Genomic DNA, 25,672 nt, shown 5'->3' with positions numbered 1-25,672 from the left:
CCTCGAAGCCATTCTCTCACACAAAGGCTTGCATTGTTCTGTGAAACATGGATCCTTCGTGCCATCACGTGATGACGATACCACAATCAGCACAGAATTGGGGATAAGCCTGCGATGTAACTTTAAAAAAAAACACAGCACACGCATCCCAAAGGCTGACGCGCCCACTTTCTCACCGATAGCAGTTGTTGTTGAACTTATTGTAACTGGCCAAAGCGAGGAGCACTCCAAAGCCTGGCCCCAGGGAGAAGAAGATTTGAGCAGCAGCATCAACCCACACCTAGAGAGATCAAGAAAGGGGGATGCGTAATTACAACATCAAAACCAAGCACCATCGCGTGTGAATAAAACATAAATACTTTTAAAATTACATGGAATTTTTAAAATTACGTGGAATTTTAAAAATTACATGGAATTTTTAAAATTACATGGAATTTTAAAAATTACATGGAATTTTAAAAATTACATGGAATTTTTAAAAATTACATGGAATTTTAAAAATTACATGGAATTTTTAAAATTACATGGAATTTTAAAAATTACATGGAATTTTTAAAATTACATGGAATTTTTTAAATTACATGGAATTTTATAATTACATGGAATTTTTTTTTGCCGTTTGTCAATCTGCTGCTGGGTGAAGGCCTCCTCGCCATGTCGTGCTGGTCGTGGGGGTTGCTCGACTGTCAACGCTAAATTGTCCACCTTGAAAAAACACAAGTCTTTTCATGGTATTTTCAAGGTGGACAGAGTAGTGTAGTGTTGTTAAAGAAAGTCTTGACCGTTGACTGTACACTAGGACAAAACTCTGTATATTAGTATAAAGAACAAAAGAAAAAAAACCTTGCTATTTTATCAAGGTTTTATTTAAGTCGCTCAACTTTACAATTGCGTTTTTAAAACATTCAGGAAAAAGATTAAGTCGGGGAAGTATTGTCTCCACATTTGTGTAAGTCTCGTAAAAAATAAGCGAGCACAGTTTGAAAAGGTGAAATTCTCGCTTCCCACCTTCCCTTTTACTGCTCAGCGTCGAACCTCATTTTTTATTTATTTACAAATTGTACAAAAAATTAGTTTGAATCTGAGTTGTGTTTTACTCGCTTTCCTGTGGAGGTTGACAAGGGCACACTCGCAGCACGGCCCTGGAAAAGGAATGCGGATTGTTAAGCATAATCCTGTTATAGGATTAACAAGCACTGGCGCATGGCATCAGGCAATTTGTAACGCAAAGCAAATGCACGAAACATGCTGGGAACAAAGCGTTGCATTTTCATTAATTCCACACGAGGAGGCTTCACTCACTTTTGCACACGAGGCAACTTCGACAATGTGCGACAAAGTATTTAAAACAACAAAACCCCATACGTCGTTTCGTGAAGGACATGTCGATTTTACACTCACGATCACATTCAATGACCAATCAATACATTGCATTTCATTTACTGGGACAATTATCCAGTAGCTTAAGTGTAGGAATTATTTGTTGTGTGTATTATGTTAAGTTTCATTTTCTTTAAGAAAGCATGCTTTCTATCATTTGAATTGCAGTACAAAACATGTGAATTACAAAGTACAACGAACATTGCAATTTGGCGTTCAATGCATTCATATATTTGGGGTGTAAATCTTGCCCGGCATTGCCGTTTTGTTTTCTCTCCACGCACGCTGCATTAATGATTATTGGCTCAAGCCACCGCTGGCAGAGGAGGGCCTCCACTGAAGAGGGAGCAATAACAGGGCCCCATCTCGAGGCTATTTCACCTCCTCGCTTCCACACCGGACCAGATGTCTTCAAAAAGAGGCGGTGGGGATTACTCACTCTTTACCCCACCACACACACCCACGACTCACCGATCGACTGACACTGTTGGTTTTAACCCATTTATACAGCCCCATGAGAAGAGGATTTTAATAAACTTGCACCATTGTTTAACTGCCGGATCGACTAACTGCGGTTATACCCATTTAACAAAAACTTCTTGGCCGTAAAGGGGGGCTTTAATAAACTTGCCACATTAATACAACTGCCAAGCCGGGAGAATGAACAGACGGTGAACTCTGGAGTTCACGTCCGACGTGCTGTGTGCTGACCACTACAACCACGGCAGCGTCCAATACCATCGCGTTACTCGTACGGCGTTTTAAGAAACATGACCGCAGCACAGTGTGCATGCGCACATTTGATTTACAATACTAATAATCAAGCTGTTGTTCATTGAAATGTGCATTTAGAGGCACCACAGTCCCGCAAATGTTATCCTAATGAGATGTGTGATTAAATCAGCACTCGCTGTTAATTAAATTCGCGTGTAGCTGCAGCCGTTTGAACTGCGCAGATGAAAAAAAGGCACTTGTACAATTGATGGGCAACATATTCCCCCCACTTGAATATTTTCGATGGCGCACACTCATTGTGATTTAGTACATAGATCACCAGGCAGGTGAACGCTGTTTGGGATTTTTTTTTATTTCATAATACACATCGCATCAAAACCATTAATTTGAATTTATATTAGTTACAAACTACATTATCATAAGCTGACGGGATAGGCACAAAAAGAAAACGGGGTGCGAATATCAGGCTCGCCACACGTGCGTTTGAAAAAAAAAACGTGTTTAATGTTAATAACCATAATCTTTGCACGCGTTATTTACAGCTCTTTGTCGATAAACTGTTGTATGAAGGCCTCCATCCTTCACGCTGCCGGTCACCACAGTAAAATATGAAGTCGTTTTTCAAACCCCTGGCAGATGTCCGACCAATCCGCGTGAGATAAATCGACGATGATTTCAACTTGTGCACGTGCACAGTGCTCGCTCCGTCGGCTCCGAGAGTGAACGACCCGCAGGTCACGAGGAACCGCACGCAAAGCGGGGAAGGCGGCCACCCCGTGAGCCGGCACCAACAACCAAAAAAATTTGCTCAAAGCTCTGCGGTCCTCTACGCATCGTGGTGTTATCGAGCAATTAATGAGCGTTTAAGTGTGGGAGGCAACTGAATCGCACGGTGGAAACCCACGTGTGGGAGGTGGGTAACGCTTGATCCCGTGAGGTTGGAACAGATGGAGTCCACGTTCGCTATTTCGCCCTCTCATGGCGAGCCAAGGTAATGGCACCAAGACGCACACAGGAGGGGTTCTTCGTGCGATCCACGAACCCTCTCACCTCCACAGTGCTTGGATTACAGGTCATGTGCACAGCCACCACCACATTGTTGCACCTGCAATCCTTACACTGTTCTTCTCGTGCATTCTCCATTGCTTGTTCCAATGATCGCATCTCTGCACCTCCTGCCTGGCACCAATTGCTCAGTATTTAGTCGAGGTGGTAATCCCACAGCATTAAAAATCTAGGGTTTGCCAGCTTATTCACTGCACTCGCTCAACCAGATTACCAAAGCATCACAGCCAAAGTCCACAATTGTCCAATTTACACAAATGTGTGCGTGCGTGTGGCCTTCAGTGATGCTCGCGAACAGCGCTTGCCCTAAAAGTCTGTTTCGGCTAGACGGTCGTGTAGTGGTTATCGCGCTGCACTACGAATGCGGCGATCCAAGTTCGATTCCCACTCACGGGCAACATCGATCACGATTATCTTAACCGGTCCGAGGTCTCCCATAGATTGACTCAGCCTCAATGTGTAATTATTCCCACTCCCGTGGTGCTGGCCACCCACCACCTCTGATGCCGTGCCGGCCTTCATAGGTGCTCGCTAACAGCACTTGCCCCAACAGTCTATTAAGGTTACGGGTGTGGTGAAGTACTGTATGGCCAAAAACGCCGCAGTGATGAGATGTTACACTGTCACAATTTTTTTTTGTTCCTGGGTAGTAAGTATTATCTTCTAATTGATTATGCCTCAAAAGTAGAGAAAATGGCTATTATTCCCCACAAACGTTGCTTTTTTGACCAGGACAGTGATATTTTGAAATTTACCTATTTTCCAGAACATTCCAGATAGATTCAGTGCTGAGTAAACTTGGAATAACTTCTATAACATTCTAGAACTTTAGAGTAATATAAATAGTAGTATAAATACAGGGGCCTTAAGCCCACCAGTTCAGTTTAGCAGAGGTGGGACAAAGTCATTGTTATGCAAGTCCAAGTCGAGTCGCAAGTCATCAAATTCATGACTCGAGTCTGACTCGAGTCCAAGTCACATGACTCGAGTCCACATCTCATAGGTGGGACAAAGTCATTGTTATGCAAGTCCAAGTCGAGTCGCAAGTCATCAAATTCATGACTCGAGTCTGACTCGAGTCCAAGTCACATGACTCGAGTCCACACCTCTGCAGTTTAGTTCCAGCTGCCGAAGTGGATACATATCTGCATTTTTCTGAGATGGCATCAAGAGGCTGCAATCATCCGGCAGACGCATTTTGCTCTGTCTGCGGCCAATTTATCAAGACCAGAGCGAAAAAGTACTCTGTGGAAGCATCTGCTAAGATGTGTGAGGCCTACAAGGCATATTTCGGCATGCCTCTTGGATATCAAGACAAACCCTGGGCACCTAATTTCACCTGCGAGCAATGCAAAAGAACTCTGGAAGGTAAGATGGAAAATTGTTGCTCGGAATTTTATGTTATAAATTTTTTTAAATTGTAAAAGTTTTTTACTTAAAAAAGTTTGACAATTTAATTGAAAAAATATATCATTTATGAAAAATGTTGCGAGAATCTCTTACACATTAGTCATGGGTGAAGTAAATGTATTTTTGTAGGATAGTACAGAGGGGAAAAGAGAGTCGTAAAGTTCGCTATCCCAAGGATTTGGCAGGAACCCACTGACCACTCAAGCAACTGCTACTTCTGCATGGTGGACCCTTCCAAACGTCGGACTGGCAAGAATGCACCTGTTATCACGTATCCGGACCTTCCTTAATCCATTGCCCCGGTACCACACTGCCATGAGCTCCCCGTACCCACTTCTCCGGAGAGAGAGCAGCCGTCTTTAGAAGAGAGCAGCAAGTCAGAGAGTGAGGAAGGCGTTGTAGATCCACATGAAAATTTCAGAGGTGGAGCTGAGGAGAAAAACCCATACAACCCTGACCAAAGTACCTCAACGACTTGATCAGAGATCTTGGTCTCACCAAGTCTAATGCCGAGGTTTTGACGCCTCGGCTCAAGCAGTGGAACTTGTTGGATACACGTGTGCAAGTCGCAGATCAGAGGAAGCGTCACCAACCTTTTTGCAGCTTCTTCACCCGTCAAGATGGGCTCTGCTTCTGCCACAATGTGACCAGTCTGTTCGAGGCAATCGGAATCACCTGTAACCAGAATGAGTGGCGCCTCTTCATTGACAGCTCATCCAGGAGCCTCAAAGCCGTGCTGCTCCATAATGGTAGCAAGTACCCATCTCTTCCCCTGGCTCACTCGGTGCACCTCAAAGAGAATTACAACAGCATTAAGACCTTGCTGGACGCCTTGAAGTATGATGAGTATGGCTGGGAGGTCATCGGAGACTTCAATATGGTGGCATTCCTGATGGGTCTCCAAGGCGGTTTTACCAAGTTTCCCTGCTATCTTTGCCTTTGGGACAGCAGGGACACCAAGGCGCACTACCACAGGCGGGCCTGGCCACAGTAGACCGAGTTCCTTGTGGGGAGGAACAACGTCAAGTGGGAACCACTGGTGGACCCCCGGAAGGTGCTGATGCCACCACTGCACATCAAATTGGGCCTTATGAAACAATTTGTCAGAGCTGTAGTTAAGGAGTCGGCAGCCTTCACGTACCTTCAAGACTTCTTCCCTAAGCTGTCTGAGGCAAAGGTCAAAACAAGTATCTTCGTCGGACCACAGATAAAGAAGATCCTGGAGTGCAATGAATTCCCCAAGAAGCTCACTAGTAAGGAGAAAGCGGCTTGGGACAGCTTTGTCGCAGTGGTTCGTGGCTTCTTGGGCAATCACAAGGTCGAAAACTACGTGGAGCTGGTTGAGATTCTGGTGAAGAACTACGGCACAATGGGCTGTAGGATGTCCCTCAAAGTCCATATCCTTGATGCTCATCTTGATACATTCAAGGAGAACATGGGAGCGTACTCGTTGGAACAAGGCGAACACTTTCACCAGGATATGCTGGACTTTGAACGCCGCTACCAAGGACAATATAACGAGAACATAATGGGAGACTACATTTGGATGATGATTCGTGTATAATCGTGAATCTCGAAAAACTACTCACTTCTAAATCTTTTGTTGTATTTTTTTATTACTTTAGTATAAATTCATGTTAATTTTGATTCATATGTTGTTTTTTCTGACTTTATGTGAACAAAAAGACACAAATGCGCCCATTTTCTTATTTAAAATAGGCAAATTTCAAAAGATCACTGTCCTGTTCACAAAATCAAAATTTGTGTGGAATAATAGCCATTTTCTATACTTTTTAGGCATAAGCAATTACGAAATAAAACTTACTACCCAGGAACAAAATTGGTGCTACATAGTGTTAACTACGTCGCCTGGTAGACCCTGACGCCTGTATATTTGAAGTTTGCATATTCTCCCCGTGGTCGTGTGGATTTTTCTACGGGTCCTTCGGTTTTTCCCTTCACATTTAGAAACACGCGTTTTGGAGTATTTGTCTGCTATACATTTCCACACGATAAGCCACTTCGTAGAACTATCATATGTGACTAGGTCACTTCTGAAAAAAAATCTGCATAGCTTAGTGGGCCTTACCAGGTAAAAAAAAAAATAGTTGTAATCGTATAGATTAGTCGTGACCCCAGTGACCAAAACGGTTTATGGAGGCCCACATGCAGCAGTGCATTGACAAAAGGGCTGTGCATGTTCACGTTGAAGTCCCAACAGTTAATGAATGACATGTTGGCATTGCGATGACGATGATGTTGTTGTTGTCAGGGATGGTGGAGGGTCGGGAAGGCTTAGTAGGTGTGCCCGAGGGGGAGGGGGGGATTATGTGTAATGTTTCTCAGGCAAGGTACAGTGCGTTTATATCAACAATGTAAGTGCTCAAGATAATAAAATATATAAAGGTAAAGGTGTTCAGGTGGCTCAGGACCAGCGCCGCTGAAATCACGGATTGGGATCCAGGTGTCAGTCACGAGTTGAGGTTTGTGGCCCAGTCAACCAATGACCGCGCGAAATAAATAAATAAATATATTTTTAACACCCCTCGGTGTTGGTTGAGGTTTAACACAATTGGGTTTTGGCTGTCGCGTGACAAAGATTTCTCATGCAAAAAAAAAATCAGAAATGTATTTTTCTCCAGGTATTTGAAATCCACTTCTGCGGGCCGTTTCTAACGGAGCACGTGGGTTTATAATTATCCGTGAGTGCTACCAATGGATTTGCCGTCTAGCGTGAGATCGCACTGAGAGCACGATTGAAATGACGTTTGAAAGAATACAAACTAAATAGATGTTTTTTTTTTAAAGAAAACAACAATTGCATACAATGTTAGTAATTTATTTATTCGGTACATAGTTGTAATTAATTAAATCATTGATGATTTATACGTTCTAGATTTGAAGCTTTCGTGACTGCAAGAATTCATACTCTTAGGGTTTTTCGGTAAAGTCACGTAGGTAAAAATAATTATAAAAATAAAAATGATAGCAATAATATTTTTTAATTTCTATTATTATTTCAATTATTTTTATTATTATAATTTTTTTTTTACCTACGTGACATTACCGAAAACACCTAAGAGTATGATTTATACAATTCTATTTACCCGTGACGTAAATAACATGTCCAGACTCTGCCCGGTCTCATCGGATCACGAACGCTAAGCAGCGTTGAGCCTAATTTGTGCTTGGATGGGTTACATCCCATGCACGCCCGGCTGGTATAGGCTGCTATGGGGCTACGGTATGGGCAGATGAGGGTAAGGCAACAAGAAAATCCACTGTTGTACTGAACTTCTATTCTCCCCACGTGTACACTTTCTGCATTCACCAATTTGCACTGACCAGTATGGTGAGGTAGGGTGATAAAACTCCCTTGACTCTCACGGTTATGTAGAGGACCTTATCCAAGCAGTGAATTTACGCTGTGCTGCAGAGGTGTGGACTCGAGTCATGTGACTTGGACTCGAGTCAGACTCGAGTCATGAATTTGATGACTTGCGACTCGACTTGGACTTGCATAACAATGACTTTGTCCCACCTATGAGATGTGGACTCGAGTCATGTGACTTGGACTCGAGTCAGACTCGAGTCATGAATTTGATGACTTGCGACTCGACTTGGACTTGCATAACAATGACTTTGTCCCACCTCTGCTGTGCTGTATATGAACTTGTAGATCATTGTAAACGGTAAAAGTGCAGCCCTGCACTGCAAGTGCCGATAACGCCACTTTTGGCAGAAGGACCTCAACTCGTGGGAACTTTACAGAGCCCATATTCTTAGGTTTTATCGGTAAAGTCACGTAGGTAAAAATTTTAAATTAATAAAAGTAAAATAAAAAATAAAATAAAAATCACGACGTTTCGGAGGCAACACAAGCTTCCGTCTTCAGGTGAAAAGCTTCAAATCTAGAAATTTACAGAGCCCCTTTCGAGAATATTTGTACTTAATTTGGTACAACGGGCAGACGACTTGGAAGAAGTGGGAGTACCCAAACTTTACCCCACTACGCACGACCTGCAGATCGACGAAATGCGGTGTACCCATGTATACTGCTGGCAGTGGTGATAGGGTTTCAGAAACTTGCACCATCGTTGTTTCACTTGCCATGCCCGGAGGAAACAAACTGGCAGACCTCTGGATTTCAAGTCCAGTTTGTTAGAATAACGGTGTCTTGTGAGTTAGATCGTGTAAATGTGTCGTGAAACCTACCTACACCCAACACAGGCAATTAGTAAGGCTTTGACTTAAAATTTTCGTGACTGCAGGAATTCATATTCTTGGTTCTTTCGGTAAAGTCGCGTAGATGGAAAATTAAATAAAAAATAAATTAAAATAAAAGCAAAAACCCACGACGTTTCGATCGCAACACAAGCGGTCTTCATCAATGAACAAGTGTTGCGATCAAAACGTCGTGTTTTTTGCTTTCATTTTAATAATTTTTTAATTCTTATTTATGCATGTTTTTTTTCTACGTGACTTCACCGAAAGAACCAAGAATATAATAGTGAGGTTTGTCGCGTGAACAAAACGTGCCAATTAGTTTCTCTTTCAGCACACCGGTGTGGTGGAGCGTAAAACACAACCTTTGCAACTTGCCAAATTTTCGTGGCAACATTTACGTGACAAACCTTACTTATTGGCTGTGTCGGGCGGTGGTGAGTTAACAACACATTCATATTTACGCGATCTAACCTCAAATACTCTTAGGTTTTTCGGTAAAGTCACGTAGGTAAAAACAAATAAAAAATAATAGAAATAATAATAGAAATAAAATAATAAATCACGACGTTTCGGAGGCAACACAAGTCTCTGTCATCAGGTGGGACCGTCACAGCTAGATTTACTGTCTCGAGTGAGGCAAACATATTTATTTATTTTACCTACGTGAAATTTCGATTTAAAGCTTTCGTGACTGCAGGGATTCATCTTCTTGGTTCTTTCGGTAAAGTCACGTAGAAGGGAAATAATAAAATAATAAAAATAAAAAAATGATAAAATAATTCTCACGACGTTTCGGCTACAACGCAAGCAGCCGTCCTCAGGTGAAGAATGAAACACCACCAAGCTTGTGACCTACGTGACTTTACCGAAAAACATAAGCGTATGAATCCTTGCAGTCACGAAAGCTTCAAATCTAGAATTAACCTTAAATACCTTCACGATGAATAATATTGGTGGCGAAAGGCTGCGTGTTCAACTCCAGCTTGTAGCCATCACACCAGGGCCGCAAACCCACACACAAGCGCATTGAGAGTTGAGCGAGGCAACGACGGCTGGGACCCACCTCTGTAGTCAGCAGCTTCTTCCAGTTTGGTTTGAGGTAGAAGAGGACTCCTCTCCACGCTCCGGGCAAGGTGGCGCCTCGAATGAGCAGGATGAAAAGCACCACGTATGGGAAGGTGGCTGTCACCCACACCACCTGGCAGACCGGCGGGCGATTTAAACATGCGCACAACAGCGTGACTCCAGTACGGCAGAGAGAGAAGGAGGAGGGGGAGGGCGTGAGTCCAAAACAAAAGATGGTTGCTGCTGATGTCCTCTTGTCCTACTCAGAGATCACAACACCCCAGCACGGGAGTTCCGTGAATGAGTAAACATCCGGCGCAGCCAGCAACCCCGTAGATTCGAGGGAGGACATCATGGCGCCTTGAGGTATTTCTGTACTAATGATGATTCGTTTTTGGTCGAGTGCCCTTCACGCGAGGGCGTCTCAGAGCGAGATAAGCAACTTCCATCACAAGATAAACTCAACACATTCAACAGGGCGCCCCCCCCCCCCCCCAGCGGCAGCTTCCCCTGCGCGGCACATTATTTCTACGTGTAATCCCAATTGAGAAAGTTGCAGGAAACTCTTCAAATGTGGAAAATGTGGACCGTAACACCGGCACACAATGGCCTACCTATTGCGAATGGTGTCACGGGATCTGTGTATTGTCACGTTTAATGCACCCACCGTAGTATATTAATCAGGGCAGCCGTCCGATTCAAAACGTGGAGCTCTGCAACGAGCGCTGAATTCGCGACCTCTAGGCCATGTGACGTGTAGTTTGTATACTGTACTGGAAGTGGTGCAAGTTTTATATATTTTTTAAAAATCAGAAATTACACTCCTTCAACAGCACACCTGTGTCAAGAATTGTGAACACCTCTCGCTCCCTACACCGGAGTTGCACCCCTGCAGACCACAGAAGCTGCCTGTGGCTGTAGCTGGGCAGGAATGTTCACCCGTGGACTTGCATTTAATTTACTGCCACTGTCTGAGCCACACAATCACATACTCATGTTCCCATAAAAACTCAACTCAAAGGTCAGTGTTGTTGTTTTCTTTTCCGAAGCAGGATCGTTCACGTTGTTTCCAGTCAGGAGTTGTGGGAACACTTTAAATGAATATACGACGGCGTGTGTTTAGCACTCTGTAAATGAAAGTGGTTGGTGTGTCCACTATCCTGACCACGTTTATTTTGCCTTTAGAGGAGCTCCCTCCCTTTGGGTGATCAGGATATCGGGTAGTGTTGACATTTTTTAGTCCCAACTTAAACGTTATCTTAAAAATATATATTTTTTCTTAATTAGATTTGCTCTTTGTTGGGCCCTGCTCGTGCCGCCTGGTTCGTCCTTTATACATGTCTTGTTTTTATTCACAGCGCCCTGAGGCTTCATTGTGAAAGGCGCCTTATGAGTGCAAATTATTATAATTATTGAGACATGGCTATGTTTCCTCTTTCCATAAAAAAATCTACCACGTTATTGGCAATTAAAAAAAAACAGGCTCGATGAGATCATGAAAACTCCGCCACTAAAATGTCACGGGCGTACGTTCCTCGCAAGTCAGCAGCCTCCCACACGTTTCATAATTTGGTCTGCGAAAAAATGTTCGCTCAAGTTTGTGCTTGCTGTTCGTCGCAACCCTCACGCACGCCGTTCATGTTGTGTTATCTCGTTGAATTAACCAAAACCTGTGTCCGATGCTCCACTGGACAGATATCAAACTTCACTATCAACGGCAACAGTTCACTGGAATATTTGGAAATATAGTCATTTATATTTTATTTGCGCTTTCTGACTAAAGTATATTATCGTGTCTTTGGTTTTAACAGAATATTATTCCCTGAGACAAGGTCGGTTACTGAGATCCACTGGATGGGCGGAGTTTAATCGTGCAAAAAAGTTCTGGTGCGAGTGTGTTGAACTTCTTTCACATCGTACGTAGCCATCCGTGGTGATCGGAGGTGCACTGCAACTGATTGCTATCTGGTCATCATTTGCGAAACCATCACAAAGTTGAGGGTGTACTCAGCCACACGCGCACACTCCCGCATGCGTGACCACAAAAATGTTGTGTTCCTGAAATAAATCTACACGGTCAATATAAGTCAGTGACTCCCAATCCCAGGGTAGTCGTTAGATTATGAATAAGGAGCACTGTATCTTGGATGTTCTTATTTTTAAAGATTTCACATGTTTGCTAATCCAGTAGAACTATTGCACGCATGTGAAGCATTCGGGAACAGCGTGTTATTTTTGGGGATATTTTGGCCGGTTTTTGTTTCTCTAGGTGTTACTGTTTTTCACCTTCTTGCCGCTGATGCCAGAAAACCCTTAAATCTTTTTTTTGGGTTTTAGGAATCGTCAACTTTAGGTCCCCGAGTCTCACTGGACTAGTGTGATAGGTGATTCCGTAATGTGGGGTTTCTAAGAGGCAGTGTGCGAGCTGTTAGTGGCCCAAGAAGGTTTTCATCGTTGGCCTATTAACATTTTTGTCGAAGCCCAGGTTTTGTCCTTTCAATTTTCCTTTTTTGCTCCCACAGCCAAAACACACGGCATTTTATCACCAATCTCTTCTCCCCTGAAATGAAACCGGATATTGCCCTTGGAGGATAATCACAAATCAAATCTCCGAAAACGTATTCCACCCCGCGTGAACGGCCGATCACTTTGTGCCAAACGTGGACGACGCGAGGGATCTGTGGAGCGCGTACCCCCGCCCCCACTTTCGAAGAATCTGACGCTTACCTTGCCCGAGGTTTTCACTCCTTTCCAGAGGCTAAAGTAAACGATGGTGAAGATGAGGAAGAGGCAGAGGAGGAGCTGCCACCTGAGCCCACCCACACCGCCGAGCCCTTTCGAGTGCTGAATCTCCAGCACGTTGTGACTGTAAGAGAAAGCCACGCTCACCGCTTGAGATGTTCATGCAAAGCTGATTGACGTCTCTTCAACGGCAATGCAAAAACAATCAACCAAAGTGCGCAACCCTCCAGATCCTTTACTATGCTTGCACGTGGAAATCTGTTCCGGAGCTCAATAACCAACGGCGTGGAGTTTTGGCATTCCCCCCGTTTCAAGGGAGCAAACACTGCAGTGGTCTACAGTACGGTCCACAGTTTGGGTTTGCAGGGCCGAAATTGCTCCACCATGGTTCGTGTTTGACGTGTCGCTTTGAGAGGAGCGACGCACACGCGCAAGAGCGTGGTCATCCCCCCCCCCCCCCCCAGCTGCGATCTATGGAGCAGGAAGAAGACAGGAGGCAACACGAACAAGGGGGAGACGGAGAGGAGAAGACTACAGCAGGAGGAGGAGGAACGCAAAAAAGACGAAAGAAAGAGGATGGTGAAGTAAAATAGCTTGCTGGGGGGGGGGGAGGAAAGGTCAGATCAGAAAAAAATCAGCAACATGGGACCGGGTCCTCCTTCTGTGTGCCATTAGTGATCCCTAGGTGATCAAGGGTGAATATCTCTTGCATCAAGTCGAACCGGTGTGAGAGGGTGGATACCTCGTGTGTCTACCATCGCCTCGACTGAAGGAGGCGTTTGACTCTCGTTGCGGGAGCACAGAAAGCCATGTCATCTCGTGTTCATCATTTTGCATGCACAGTATCATCATTTGCTGTACATCTCTTTTGTACTTCCGTTGCCAATTGTCAATCCACTGCTGGACTGAACCCAGCGTCTCAGCGGCGCTGGCCACGAGCCAGCTGAACGCCTTCCAGCTTTAGTTTTTTTAATGCTTCAATTGAGGACTTAACTTTCTTGTTTGTATAAACCCACTGTACCTTGCCGGTGAAATATTACATTTGCATCCCCCCAGGACGCACCTACCCCTTTCCCGACCCTCCACCAGCATCCACAGCAACATCATTCATCCAATCAAATGCTCCCCCGTGTTAAAGCTGACACGTTGAGCCCTGTCGAGCCACGTGCAGCTCCTTTGTCTGTCCAGATGTGCATGGGGGCCTCCGCACAGCGTGATGGTCGTGACCTCACTTCACGTTGGCCGGAGCAGCTTTTAAAAGAGCGGTGAGTATATACGTGGGGACATGGACATGCGGTACCGGTACAACAGCGGATTTTGCTGCCATGCCATCTGCTGTCCAACAAATAGCAGGCTCAAAACCTGCTTAGCTTCTGTGCTCTGACGAAATCGGGCTCCCTCCGGGTGATTTGGTTAAAGGCACACCACCTCATTTTGCACCACTCATGGATGGAGATCCCAATTGGCTGCGTGCGAAGTACCTCGTTCTGCTTGTGAATTTCAAAACACTGCCACCGGTTGACCGTCTCTCGTAATGCACGTGTGTCTGTATGTATGTATGTTGGACAAAAATTTCAGTGAGGATCTCTATGGGGAGCGGTGGTGTAGCAGTTAGCGTGCTGCGCTATGAACCTGGAGACCCGGGTTCGATTCCCGCTCACGGCCAACACCAGTGACGATTATCTGAACCGGTCCTGGGCCTCCCCTAGGTTGACTCAGCCTGAAATGAGTACCTGGTGTGGTGTGTAAATATCGCCACTGGGGAGACAAAGGTGGTCGGGCGTGGTGCTGGCCACCCACCCCCTCGTGTACCGTTCCGGCTTTCATAGGTGCTCGCTAACAGCACTTGCCCCTACAGTCTGTTAAGGCTATACGGGGGATATTTATCTTTATGTTGGACTTCTTTTGCGCCGTACACACACCTGTCAACCCATACGGTTTACCTGTATTCGTGTACAGGGAAATTGAGTTTCCAGGTCCATATGACATACAGCCGTTTCAATGCGGGCAAAATAATTGTCTATCATTTTTTGGTTTCTCCCTTTTGATGGGACTTTGTAGGATGAACGTTGAGATGTATTAGGGCACAGAGTGATCAATAAGGTATGAATTAGTCTGTAAGGCGTTGACAAGTATGCGTACGTAGCTAACCCTGCTAATCACAGGTGCAACGCGCAGCTGAAATGATCGCCTATCCTCAGCTGAGAGGGGGGGGGGGGTCACTAACTTCCATCTCAAACAAAGACGCCCGTTTTTTTTATTTTTACCCCTAAACCGCAATGGATCACACGTGGCGTGGCGGCGCCGCGCAAAACACGTGGCGGGTGTGTTGAAACTGTTTGTTTGTGCCAGGGTAGGAACTTTGTAATTCCACTTTTAAAAAAAAAACTCACGTGTAGAACTCCTCAGCCGGGGAGCGGGAGTGCTTGCCCCAGGCTACTCCGCTCGTGTCGAAGTAGCTCGTGCAGTTGACCGTGTTCCAGGGGTTGTCGCAATTGGTCCAGGGCAGCGTGGACGTGAACGAGGAGTAGAGGTAGTAGAGGGCCCAGGCGATGATGGTGTTGTAGTAGAAGGCGACGTAAAAGTTGATGATGCAGATGGCGAAGCCCACGCCTGGGGGGCGAACGACAGCGCAGCGGGGGGCAAGGCACGACCAAAGCGTTGCGTTTGTACGGTTGTTATCCGCTCGAATTGTTAGGTTGTTTCGGTAAAGTCACATAGGTAAAAAATTTAAATTAATAAAAGTAAAATAAAATAAAAATCACGACGTTTCGGAGGCAACACACAAGCTTCCGTCTTCTGGTGGAACCGTCACAGCCACGATAGCAAGGATTCATATTCTTAGGTTTTTTCGGTAAAGTCACGTAGGTAAAAATTTTAATTAATAAAAGTAAATAAAATAAAAATCACGACGTTTCGGAGGCAACACAAGCTTCCATCTTCTGGTGGAACCGTCACAGCACGATAGCAAGGATTCATATTCTTAGGTTTTTTCGGTAAAGTCACGTAGGTAAAACATTTTAATTAATAAAAGTAAAATTTAAAAAATATCGTGCTGTGACGGTTCCACCTGAAGACGGAAGCTTGTGTTGCCTCCGAAACGTCGTGATTTTTATTTTATTTTACTTTTATTAGTTTTAATTTTTTACCTACGTGACTTTACCGAAAAAACCTAAGAATATGAATCCTTGCAGTCACGAAAGCTTCAAATCTAGAATCCGCTCAAATGTTGTTAACATGTGTGCGCCGTGTTTGCTTTATGACGTAGCGAACACCTCAAGATGCCGTAAGTCAGATTTTATCGTCTATTTGGTGCGATTTTTTGTTCATTCGAAACATTTCAACGGTGCAGTTTTGTGTAAATAGATATTACCTTTCACATGGGATGTATACTTGTCTGTGTATATTGATTAAGGCACGTGATATGTAAGATCAATATAAAATTTCAAACGCTACCAAAAGTATGCATACTCACGCTTATCACAAATTATAACAATGATGTACTGTAAAGTCATTTTCCAATCTACTTCTGTATTAAGGCCTCCCCATGCCGTGCTGGTAGTGGAGGCTATTTGAACTTGACAAGGCTGGTCAGTGCAGGTTGGTGATTGGGGGTGACCCTGATCACTCGCCACTCGTGTTGTTAGAGGCTGAGAATAAAATTGGCGTCACCAGCTTCACAGCACAGTGTGCTAACCACTCTGCCACCGCTCTACCCCGCTTATCATAAAGTACGTATTTTGTAAACAGCCCCTGTTAAATTTCGATTTAAAGCTTTCGTGACTGCAGGGATTCATCTTCTTGGTTCTTTCGCTAAAGTCACGTAGAAGGGAAATAATAAAATAATAAAAATATTCTATATTATTGTATTATTATATTATTTTAATTTACTATATTATTTTATTATGTTTTATTTTTATTATTTTATTATTTCCCTTCTACGTGACTTTACCGAAAGAACCAAGAAGATGAGCCCCTGTTAAATAGAATATTAGGATAATGTAATATCATTGCACTGGTAGTATTAGTGACTTTAAAATTATCCTATTCCTATATTTCATGCGAGCAGGTATTTGTTCCCAACCCACTCTGAACCTCCCTGTATGCAGCCTTGTGTACGGAGGACGGGACCGAACAACGCCCTTTGCATTGGAGCCGACAAGAATGCACCATACTTGAGAGTATTTTGGCTGCTATGAATTTCCGCATGATAAGCCACTTTGTTGAGCTATCATTTGTGGCCTGGTCACGTCTGAAAAAGAGCTGTAGAGCTCAGCGGGACTCGCCTGGTAAAATAAAACATTGTTCAGTTTTAGTTTGGGTCCAATTGAAAATGTGAACCTCTGACTGCAGAAGTGGCCGCCACTTCATATTGGGAAAAGGCGAGGTTGGATTTGGGACTGCCTCCCTCCTTCCCAGAAATTCATGAAGGTAGTAAAGATAGTATTGCTTATGTTGTGAATATTAAATCAATGACATGGATTAAAAGTAAAAAAAATCTGAATAAAACGTGAAATGTATTTCGTGGCCCTCTCTGATGTTTTGGGCCTTGAACAAATGTCCTGTTTGACCTCTACCCAAGTTTGATCCGGCAAAGAGGAGATACGTATTTTTATTTTTAACTCATGGTGAGAATCTCTATTTATCCTGAAGGAATCCGATGAACCATGAAGCTCTTTTTCACAGATCTCCAGTCGAATGGACATCTGTGAAAAGGGTATCATAATAATGCATAACCAAATAATTTGAGCTGTAACGTTTGTGACATTTTTATGTTAGACTTGTATTGAAGCCGTCTTCATTTGCTTTCTATGGGTTTTAGCATCTCATTCCAAAGGAGACAAATTACTTAGTTGACTGATAATGGGAATGACATATATGTGTGTAAGTGTTTAGCGTGAGACTTAACGTGATGTAGTTCCGTAGGCTGCATCTACCCTGTTAGTGAAACCAATCAAACCCTGAGTTGTGTTTACAAGTCTATCATTTTAAAAGTCTAGTTGTTCCGGTTATTACTGTTACGAGCATATATTTTACTATATTTGTGCCAGATTTCATCTTTATAGTCCTTCGGGAACATCATTAGACTTTACATGATTCACGAAATAGCAAGAAGTCATATGTAAAAAAGATATATAATTAACGAAAAAAGATTTATACACGGCACTATTCCCTCGGCATATTTTACCTTTCGTCATAAACCTCATTGTAAACATTACTCCCACTTGCAAGTCACAATCTGGACTAAAAAAAAAGTGCCTCCTCTACATTCCTATCAGAGGTCGCAAACGGGTTTTGATTCCTTACCCGTACCCGTACCCGGCCGCACCAGAGTCGCAAACGGCTACCCGTACCCGTACCCGGCCGGGTACGGGTAGCCGGGTATCGGGTAGGGTACGGGTATTGGGTACCAGGTTGCGACCTCTGATTCCTATGAAAAAAAGCAATTGGTCAAGACGTTTATCTTAAATCCCTTCATACAATCCCCAATTCGGTGTCAAGGGGTGGTTGACCTGGGCCTTGATGCAAGGCCCTCCTCTCTGTCCACCTTCCCTATTCTGTGTTGCCTTGGCATCTATAGACGGAATTTGACTTTTCTATTTGGGGGGGCGGAGGGGGGGTTCGCTTTGTCCCTCGCATTAGGAATCGATGGCGCATATAATTAGTTAAAATGTTTATCTTAATGCTAAGATACTGACAATAAATTAATAAAAGGTGCCCAGCGCTCCCCAACCCGCAAACTCCGCCCATGCCTTTCACCCAGAACCCCTCCGGCTCACGGGCCCCAGTGCAGTTGCACCGCCTGCACACTCGATACCTGTGCCGCTGCTCTCATTGCAACGCAGCATTCGTATATATATATGCGATGACGGTGGTAATTGCAGAAAGTATTCATTTTTATGGAGAGAGAGAGAGGGGGTGGGGGATGGAACTCGAGAGGAAGAAGCGAACCTTTGAAGATGGGGCAGATGCGGCGCCAGATGGAAATCGCGCCGTTTCGATGGAACTGTCCCAGGGCGAGCTCCATGTAAAAGAGGGGGATGCCTCCGAACACGGCCATCAGGCAGTAGGGGATCAGGAATGCCCCTGGGAAAACACGAACCATCGATTAGAGGCGACGCAACTCACACACGTGGAGCAAGCAACTCGCGCGAAACTTCGGCTGCGGTGCTCAAACTTGGGACACAGTTCGGCTCGCAGACTTGGTAGAGCTCGACGTACGGAGATGACACAAGAATTCTAGATTTGAAGCTTTCGTGACTGCAAGGATTCATATTCTAAGGTTTTTTCGGTAAAGTCACGTAGGTAAAACATTAAAATTAATAAAAGTAATTATACATTTTAATGTTTTACCTACGTAAAAGTAATTATTAATTTTAATGTTTTACCTACGTGACTTTACCGAAAAAACCTAAGAATATGACACAAGAATATACTATGAGACCTCCTTTACCAGTGGCAAAATATAGTAATAGGTTTTTACCCTTTCAACTGGTACAAAAACTGACACCTCTATACAAGGCATCATGTTTGCAATAACCACAACACAAGCAGTCAAAATGCAAACAAAAAGAAACAACTCTGATGATGATGATAATGATAGGCGTTATCTGGTCCAACACCAATGTAGACTAAGCTTTAAGAAAAGCTGTCTCGGGTGTGGACCAATCAACTTCAAGGACAGTGCATATCATTATCATCATCAAAGTTGTTTCTTTTTGTTTGCATTTTGACTGCTTGTGTTGTGGTTATTGCAAACATGATGCCTTGTATAAAGGTGTCAGTTTTTGTACCAGTTGAAAGGGTAAAAACCTACTACTATATGACCCAAGAAGGCAAAGATGCAGCCACGCGATGTTGTTGTTCGCTCCTACTGCCGCAAGAAGGCCCTTCACGCTAGGGTGCCGTTTACAAAGCCCCTCCGGTCGGACTTTGGCCCACTTTCCCATACGCTGGCCCGAGAGGTCTTGGAGAAGGTGGCACTACCCACACCAGTCGACTGACGCTGTTGGTTTTACCCATTTATACAACCGCGGCGAGAAGAGCCGAGGGGGGATTTCATAAACTTGCACCATTGTTTCAACTGCCTCGCCAGGAGATCGATTTCCATCTTCCTGACCTTGTTTTTTTTTTAAAACGAATTCCTTTCGATCTGCTTTTTTGTGTTTAGTTTGTTGTCCTTCCCCCGCACCTACGATTAGCGCAGTTGCCTACGCACGGTGCGAAAGAAGTTCAACGTACATACACGTACATTAATTCACGCAGCAGCGCCCCTTACAAGCGTGGCACCACCCACAAACTTTGCGCAGCCGACAGCTGCGGCGGAGAGTCGATGCGCACTTTGGTGCCACAACACACAAAAGCATCTCGCCACGGAATTACCATTTTATACAAATTCAACAAGAGCGCATGCAGCGAAATGGCCCATAACGGATTCGTTCATTTGTGCACATTTGACATGGCTACAAACACACACTTTGCAAAGAGACATGGGGGAAAGTATAGTTTCAGAGAGAGAGAGAGCGTTCCTAAAATCATGGTGTAACTCAAGAGAACGTTTCACCACTTTAATTAATTTTCACAAAACTTGCAGCACATTTGTCAATCCACTGCTGAATGAAGCACTCCTAACGCCATGTCGTTCATGGGGGTTGTTTGACCATACTTCACCCAAATGATCAGTGCTAGTTGGTGAATGGCGTGGTTGTGGAGGGCGGGGTTGACAGAAAGCCTGGGACCGGCTTGGTTATCACTCGCCACTGATATTAGCCGTAGCTGGGAATCGAATTCTAGGTTGGTGGTTTCGTAGCGCAGTAGCGAGCTAACCACTGCGCAAATGCTTAACACCACGTGGCTTTGGCTGCCTGGCACATTCACTGAGCGAGCTCCTTCATCTGGCGTAACCTCCTCGGTCGGTCATTGATGAAACATTGGGTTCATTGGTTGGAAAATTTGAGCGTAAATTCGCTTTTGATCGCTGATCTCATCTCGTGTCATTTGTAACAAGAAGACAATATTGTGCGTTCTTAAATACATGTGAAGGGATATCTAAGCCCGTGCTCTCCGGTTGCCTCTGGGAAATCTGAGCCACGTCCTTTACCAATTCTGGCGAGTCGTTTCAAAAACTGAATTAAACGATAAACGCGTCTAAATACCGTGTGCATTTGCTTTCTGTTTTTTTTTATTGTTGTTCACATTTCGCCCTGTTAATTGTTTCCACTCGTTATTTTTTGTCGTTGATCTTAAACTTACATTTATTGTTTAATATTCTTGCACATTGCGGGCGAAATCCACGTCGCTCTCTAACTTTGGTTCCACTTGATATTGTCTAAGCCTGACGAGACCTCAAGAGACCAGGACAGAGTCTCATCAGGACAGAGTCTCATCTGCAAGAGGGCTCCGGGTTACAAAAAAAGGGGCATAAAAAAAAGAAATTCAGCTAAATCCGGTCACGAAAATGATAACGAACACACAATCTGGTTCCGCCTCTTACATTCATTCTGCCGGCGTACGGCTTGTCCGCGTGCGTGAACAAGCTTTACTTAAATATCCTCCCTGGCGCCTGATACAAACAAAAACAAAGGATGTTACTTCGCCAATGAAGTTAGGGTGTAACCCAGGTAATACATTGATACATGCCGCTGTACGATCGTCAGTAATCTGCCCTGTACGCTGCGCCAGGATGGGTATTATTTACGCTTGGTGTTTTTCTTTTTTACATTTTATTACTGAAATGTATTCGGTTATGCGTTTTCTACGCGGAAGGAACTCAAAGTAATTACCTTCATGGGCAGCAAGTATAGTTGAATCTGTACTAATTTCCCGTATGGTTCATTTTCAATGTTGCGTAATCAATGCAATAATGCATATTTTTATTGCCACGTAACATCTACGATAACACGGCACGCATTAAGTTGCTCCACTCTACATTAGGGCACAAAACTAATCATTCGGTGATGCTGTCGCTGATTTGGCAGTGGTGCACAAACACAATTAACAAGTCAACACACTCGTCAAAAAGCACTGCCTTAAAAATAAATATATTTATCGTGCGCTCCTTAAGGCATCACTTTCTACAAAGTTGCGTTGCGACGTTCCACACGACGTACGAAGTTGCGAGCAGAAGACGCAAAACCACGGCGGTTCGATTCGCATGAAACCCACCTCCGTTTGAACGACTACCACCACAGATAGACAGAAGGAAGAGCAACTGTGACGCAACTTTCCCCGTGTGTGTTGTGTGTGTGTGGTGGGGGGTTAAGAAGGAAACAAACCCCCCCCAAACGAGCGTGCAACAAGCTCCGACCTGTGTCTGCTCCGACACCGTTGCGTCGATGTGCGCACGCACGCACGCACGCACCCAGCAGCACGCTGTCAAAGTCAGTGAACGATGCCTTGTTTTGTCCAGTTGTATAACAAGTCTCTCGTCTGCGCGATGACAACAAACCCACCAACCCCCCTCCCCATACATTTACTTTCGTACCCATGTGTTTTGTCACCGTGGAAACTCTTATAAAAGCGCCGTGGAGATCATTGCCGAGTCCTATCGCTAACTGCTGAAGACCATCGCGAAGCGCACGTGGGTACATAACTGCCTCGGCGGCGGTGCTGGGGGTGTTCATAAAGTGATCAGGGACAAGGCTGACCGCTTACCGCCTCCGTTCTGGTAGCACACGTACGGGAATCGCCACACGTTGCCCAGGTCCACCGCGAAGCCGATGACGGACAGCAGAAAGTCCATCTTCTTGCTCCACGTGTCCCTCTCGTTCGCCTCCTCCGGGCCGTGCACAACGAGCGTCTTCTCGTGCGGGTTGCCGTCTGGAGCCGAGTTGCACGACGCCGACTGATCGGCCCCGACGACCTCGGCCACTGCTTTGCCTTCCCCGTCACCTCCTTCTCCTCCATCACCACCATCACCAACGCCGCCACCGCCGCCACTATCTCCACCTGCCCCTGCTCCTCCACTGTCGCAGCTCCGGGCCACCTCTTCGCTGTCTGACGAGGGCCTCGCGTCTTGGCTGTCACGCAAGGCGCGCTCTCCCAAATCCCCCACCCAGCAGAATTGGTCGCTCGTGGCCAAGCCCTCGTTGCTGGCCAGCTCCGTGTACTGCTGCTGGTTGTTGAGATGACCTGCGCTCACGGACGGGTGCAGCGAGGTCTTGGCTTGCACCAGGGGTCCGTTCTTCTCGTGCGAGCAGAGGAGCATGAGGCTCCGTGCGCCGTTGGTGTGACCGCTGCTGGGCTCCGTCTCGCTCGCACCTCCTGTAGTGAACGGCACCTCCCACGCGGCGGCCCTCAGCGGAGACATGCTCTCTTCTTCCATCGTGGCTTCGTGGCTTCGGGTCGACGTGCCGTGTCCCTTGCTCTTGCTGAGGTCTGTCTCCTTTAATTCCTCCCTGACTCACCCCCCCCTCTCTCTCTCTCTCTCTGTTGCCCTTGTCGCCTGTCTGGGCTGCGCGTGTTACTTCTCTGCACGGAGATGACCACATCCAAGTGTCATCATCTTCCACTTTTTGCGCTCCACTTTCAACTCAACTCCGGCTTCTCAAAATCCAATCGCGCCTCCCTCACCGTGTTTTGGACACCACACGAGACGCACGCTCGTGTAAAAAGAAACCAAAAAATAATCCGGATCCCTGATTTTGGAAGTCCATGCCCCGTGGGAGGTTAGTCCATGCAGTCGTGCACACCCCCACCCCCCCCGCCTATGATGTGTGGGCTTTGTGGCTGCGAGAGCTTAACAGCGTACACAATTCTGACATTCCGTAATTGCCGATATAGCTTTGAGAGTGAAACATTGAGCTCTGTGGCTTTGAGGGAGATAGCTTCCACGTAGGCTTGTCTATACATGTAGCAAGTGCGTATGCACAGATCAGCAGCAAGTGCGTGCGCTGGTGATAGATGCGATTGAAGAATCTCAGGTCTCGTAATGCTCAAGTATGTTGTAATATTTTTTCGTCGTGATTTCAATAGGTTACGTGAGTAATATTGCAGTGGTTATGATAAGCTTGGCAATAAAGTTGAAATGTTCATTCATAACATGTGCAATTCATGAATCAGGGATTCAACACAACACACTGTAATTGATGCGTTAATAGATAATCGAATCCCACCAATTACATACCTCAGAAACGCCTTGCATGCGTTCACAGCAGCATTTGTTTCAAACTCTGCACCGGTTTTTCCATTCTGGGGTTCATCGGCAATCAGCGTGCTAAAACAAACACCGCTGGCTTACCAGATGTATTTGCTATGTGTTGTCTGCATCACACACCACAACCGGGAATGCTGTGCCAACAGGGTTCAATTTAACTAGATCTTACATTTGTTTAGCTATTATCTTCGCTTTTTTATGACACGTTTCATATATTTGCCGCACGATCTCTCTCTCATTTCACGAGGGTTCTCCTTAGCCGTGTTTGGCTAACCCCATTCACCGGTGTTTGGCTTCATGTGTGCACGGATAATGATCCCCGTTGCCAGTGAACTCAGTGATGTGTCTCCTGTGGAGTGGGATGTTAAAGCCCATAGAAGGCAAATAAAGACAGCTATATCGGGTTACGAATCTAACCTATATAAGTCTAACATAAAAAAATGTTTTACACACGTAATACTTTAACACGTAGGCTTCCACGACCAATATTATTGATAATAAAGGTTTTTGGGTTAGATCGCGTTATTCATAAATGTGTCGTAACCCTCCACCACCCGACACGGCCAATCAGCAAAAGATGTGTCACGTTTACAAAAGACAAAAAGTTCACTACTTTAGCCCACCGGTTAGCCCAGCTCAAATTATTTGGTTATGAATTATTACAATATTATGGCAGGGCTCATATAAAAGCCATTTCATTCCATACTCTTTGGTTATATCGGTAAAGTCACGTAGGTATAAAATAAAATAAATCACGACGTTTCGGACGCTTGTGTTGCGCCCGAAACGTCGTAATTTATTGTATTTATTTTTTACCTACGTGACTTTACCGAAAGAACCAAAGAGTATGGATTCCCGCAGTCACGAAAGCTTCAAATCAAGATTGACTATTTCATTCCATTTCACAGATGTTCATTCTACTGTGAAAAAGTATCTCCGTGGCTCATCGGGTTACTTCAGCATAACTAAATATTCCGATTCTGACAAACCCACACCAGGTATACGAGAGGGTTGTGACACTCAGCATTGCCATTTCCTCGCAGGCCCTGGTGGTGGTCGATCACCAATCCGCACGGCTTTGTATTCTCTAGGTTGGCAAGAATTGCGGGCAATTATTTCCATGGCCTAAAAGATTATATGATGCAGTGATTAGGCGAGGGTGACGAAGGAGAAACGAGGGAACAAACTATAGACATGCCCAGGGAGCAATTTCAGACGGAGTTATCTGAGACACGTCAAATATTTCGCCCATTGTCGAGAAAATGTGGAAAAATATATATATTTTTTTTTACTTGATACAGCTGTCGTGGCTGTGACGGTTCCACCTGAAGACGGAAGCTTGTGTTGCCTCCGAAACGTCGTGATTTTTATTTTATTTTTATTTTATTTTACTTTTATTATTTTTAATGTTTTACCTACGTGACTTTACCGAAAAAACCTAAGAATATGAATCCTTGCAGTCACGAAAGCTTCAAATCTAGAAAAAATGTGGGAAAGCCGTCCGATAGATTTGGAGGTTGGTCGCCCCGGAAAATGTTCCATGCGAAAATGAAGGTCTGATTGGATACGTCTTTCAAGTCAGACGTAAGAGTGGACATACACGAGTCTCTGCTACAGTCGCTTTAAACGCGTTTTCCAAAGCGCTAATAATTAGACATATCCATGGCTTAACATCAGTCGAAGATGTCAACACTGGAAAACATTTCTGCCCTACGTCAGGAGCAATGTCCTTGTGGGTTAAGGTAGTTTTTTTTTTTTGGGGGGGGGGGAGCTGTAAAAACATAATATATGAGAAATAAAGCCCTGATGTTTGCGTTTTAAGGGATCGCTGCTACAGGCGCTCGCTTTGGACCCCGTTTTCCAGAACGCGGCGGCTGCTCGTCCCGTTAAAGG

General features: G+C 44.8%; 1 protein-coding gene across 1 annotated transcript in view; it reads right to left on the bottom strand.

The window, feature by feature from the left end:
• Positions 1-23,182, bottom strand: part of LOC144933106 (sodium-dependent serotonin transporter-like) — a 35,699-nt gene extending 12,517 nt beyond the window's left edge. The window contains exons 1-6 of the mRNA XM_078857643.1: positions 22,279-23,182; positions 18,577-18,711; positions 15,018-15,237; positions 12,610-12,748; positions 9,881-10,015; positions 177-280 (exon numbers count right to left, since the gene is read on the bottom strand). Coding sequence (XP_078713769.1) covers positions 177-280; positions 9,881-10,015; positions 12,610-12,748; positions 15,018-15,237; positions 18,577-18,711; positions 22,279-22,948 — 1,403 coding nt within the window. The 5' untranslated portion in view covers positions 22,949-23,182. The remainder of the gene's footprint in view (positions 1-176; positions 281-9,880; positions 10,016-12,609; positions 12,749-15,017; positions 15,238-18,576; positions 18,712-22,278) is intronic.
• Positions 23,183-25,672: the final 2,490 nt, after the last annotated feature.

Source organism: Lampetra fluviatilis, chromosome 6 (assembly GCF_964198595.1).
Source record: "Lampetra fluviatilis chromosome 6, kcLamFluv1.1, whole genome shotgun sequence".
NCBI lineage: Eukaryota > Metazoa > Chordata > Hyperoartia > Petromyzontiformes > Petromyzontidae > Lampetra > Lampetra fluviatilis.
The sequence above is the reverse complement of the archived record's forward strand: the minus strand, read 5'-3'. Positions and strand labels throughout refer to the sequence as shown.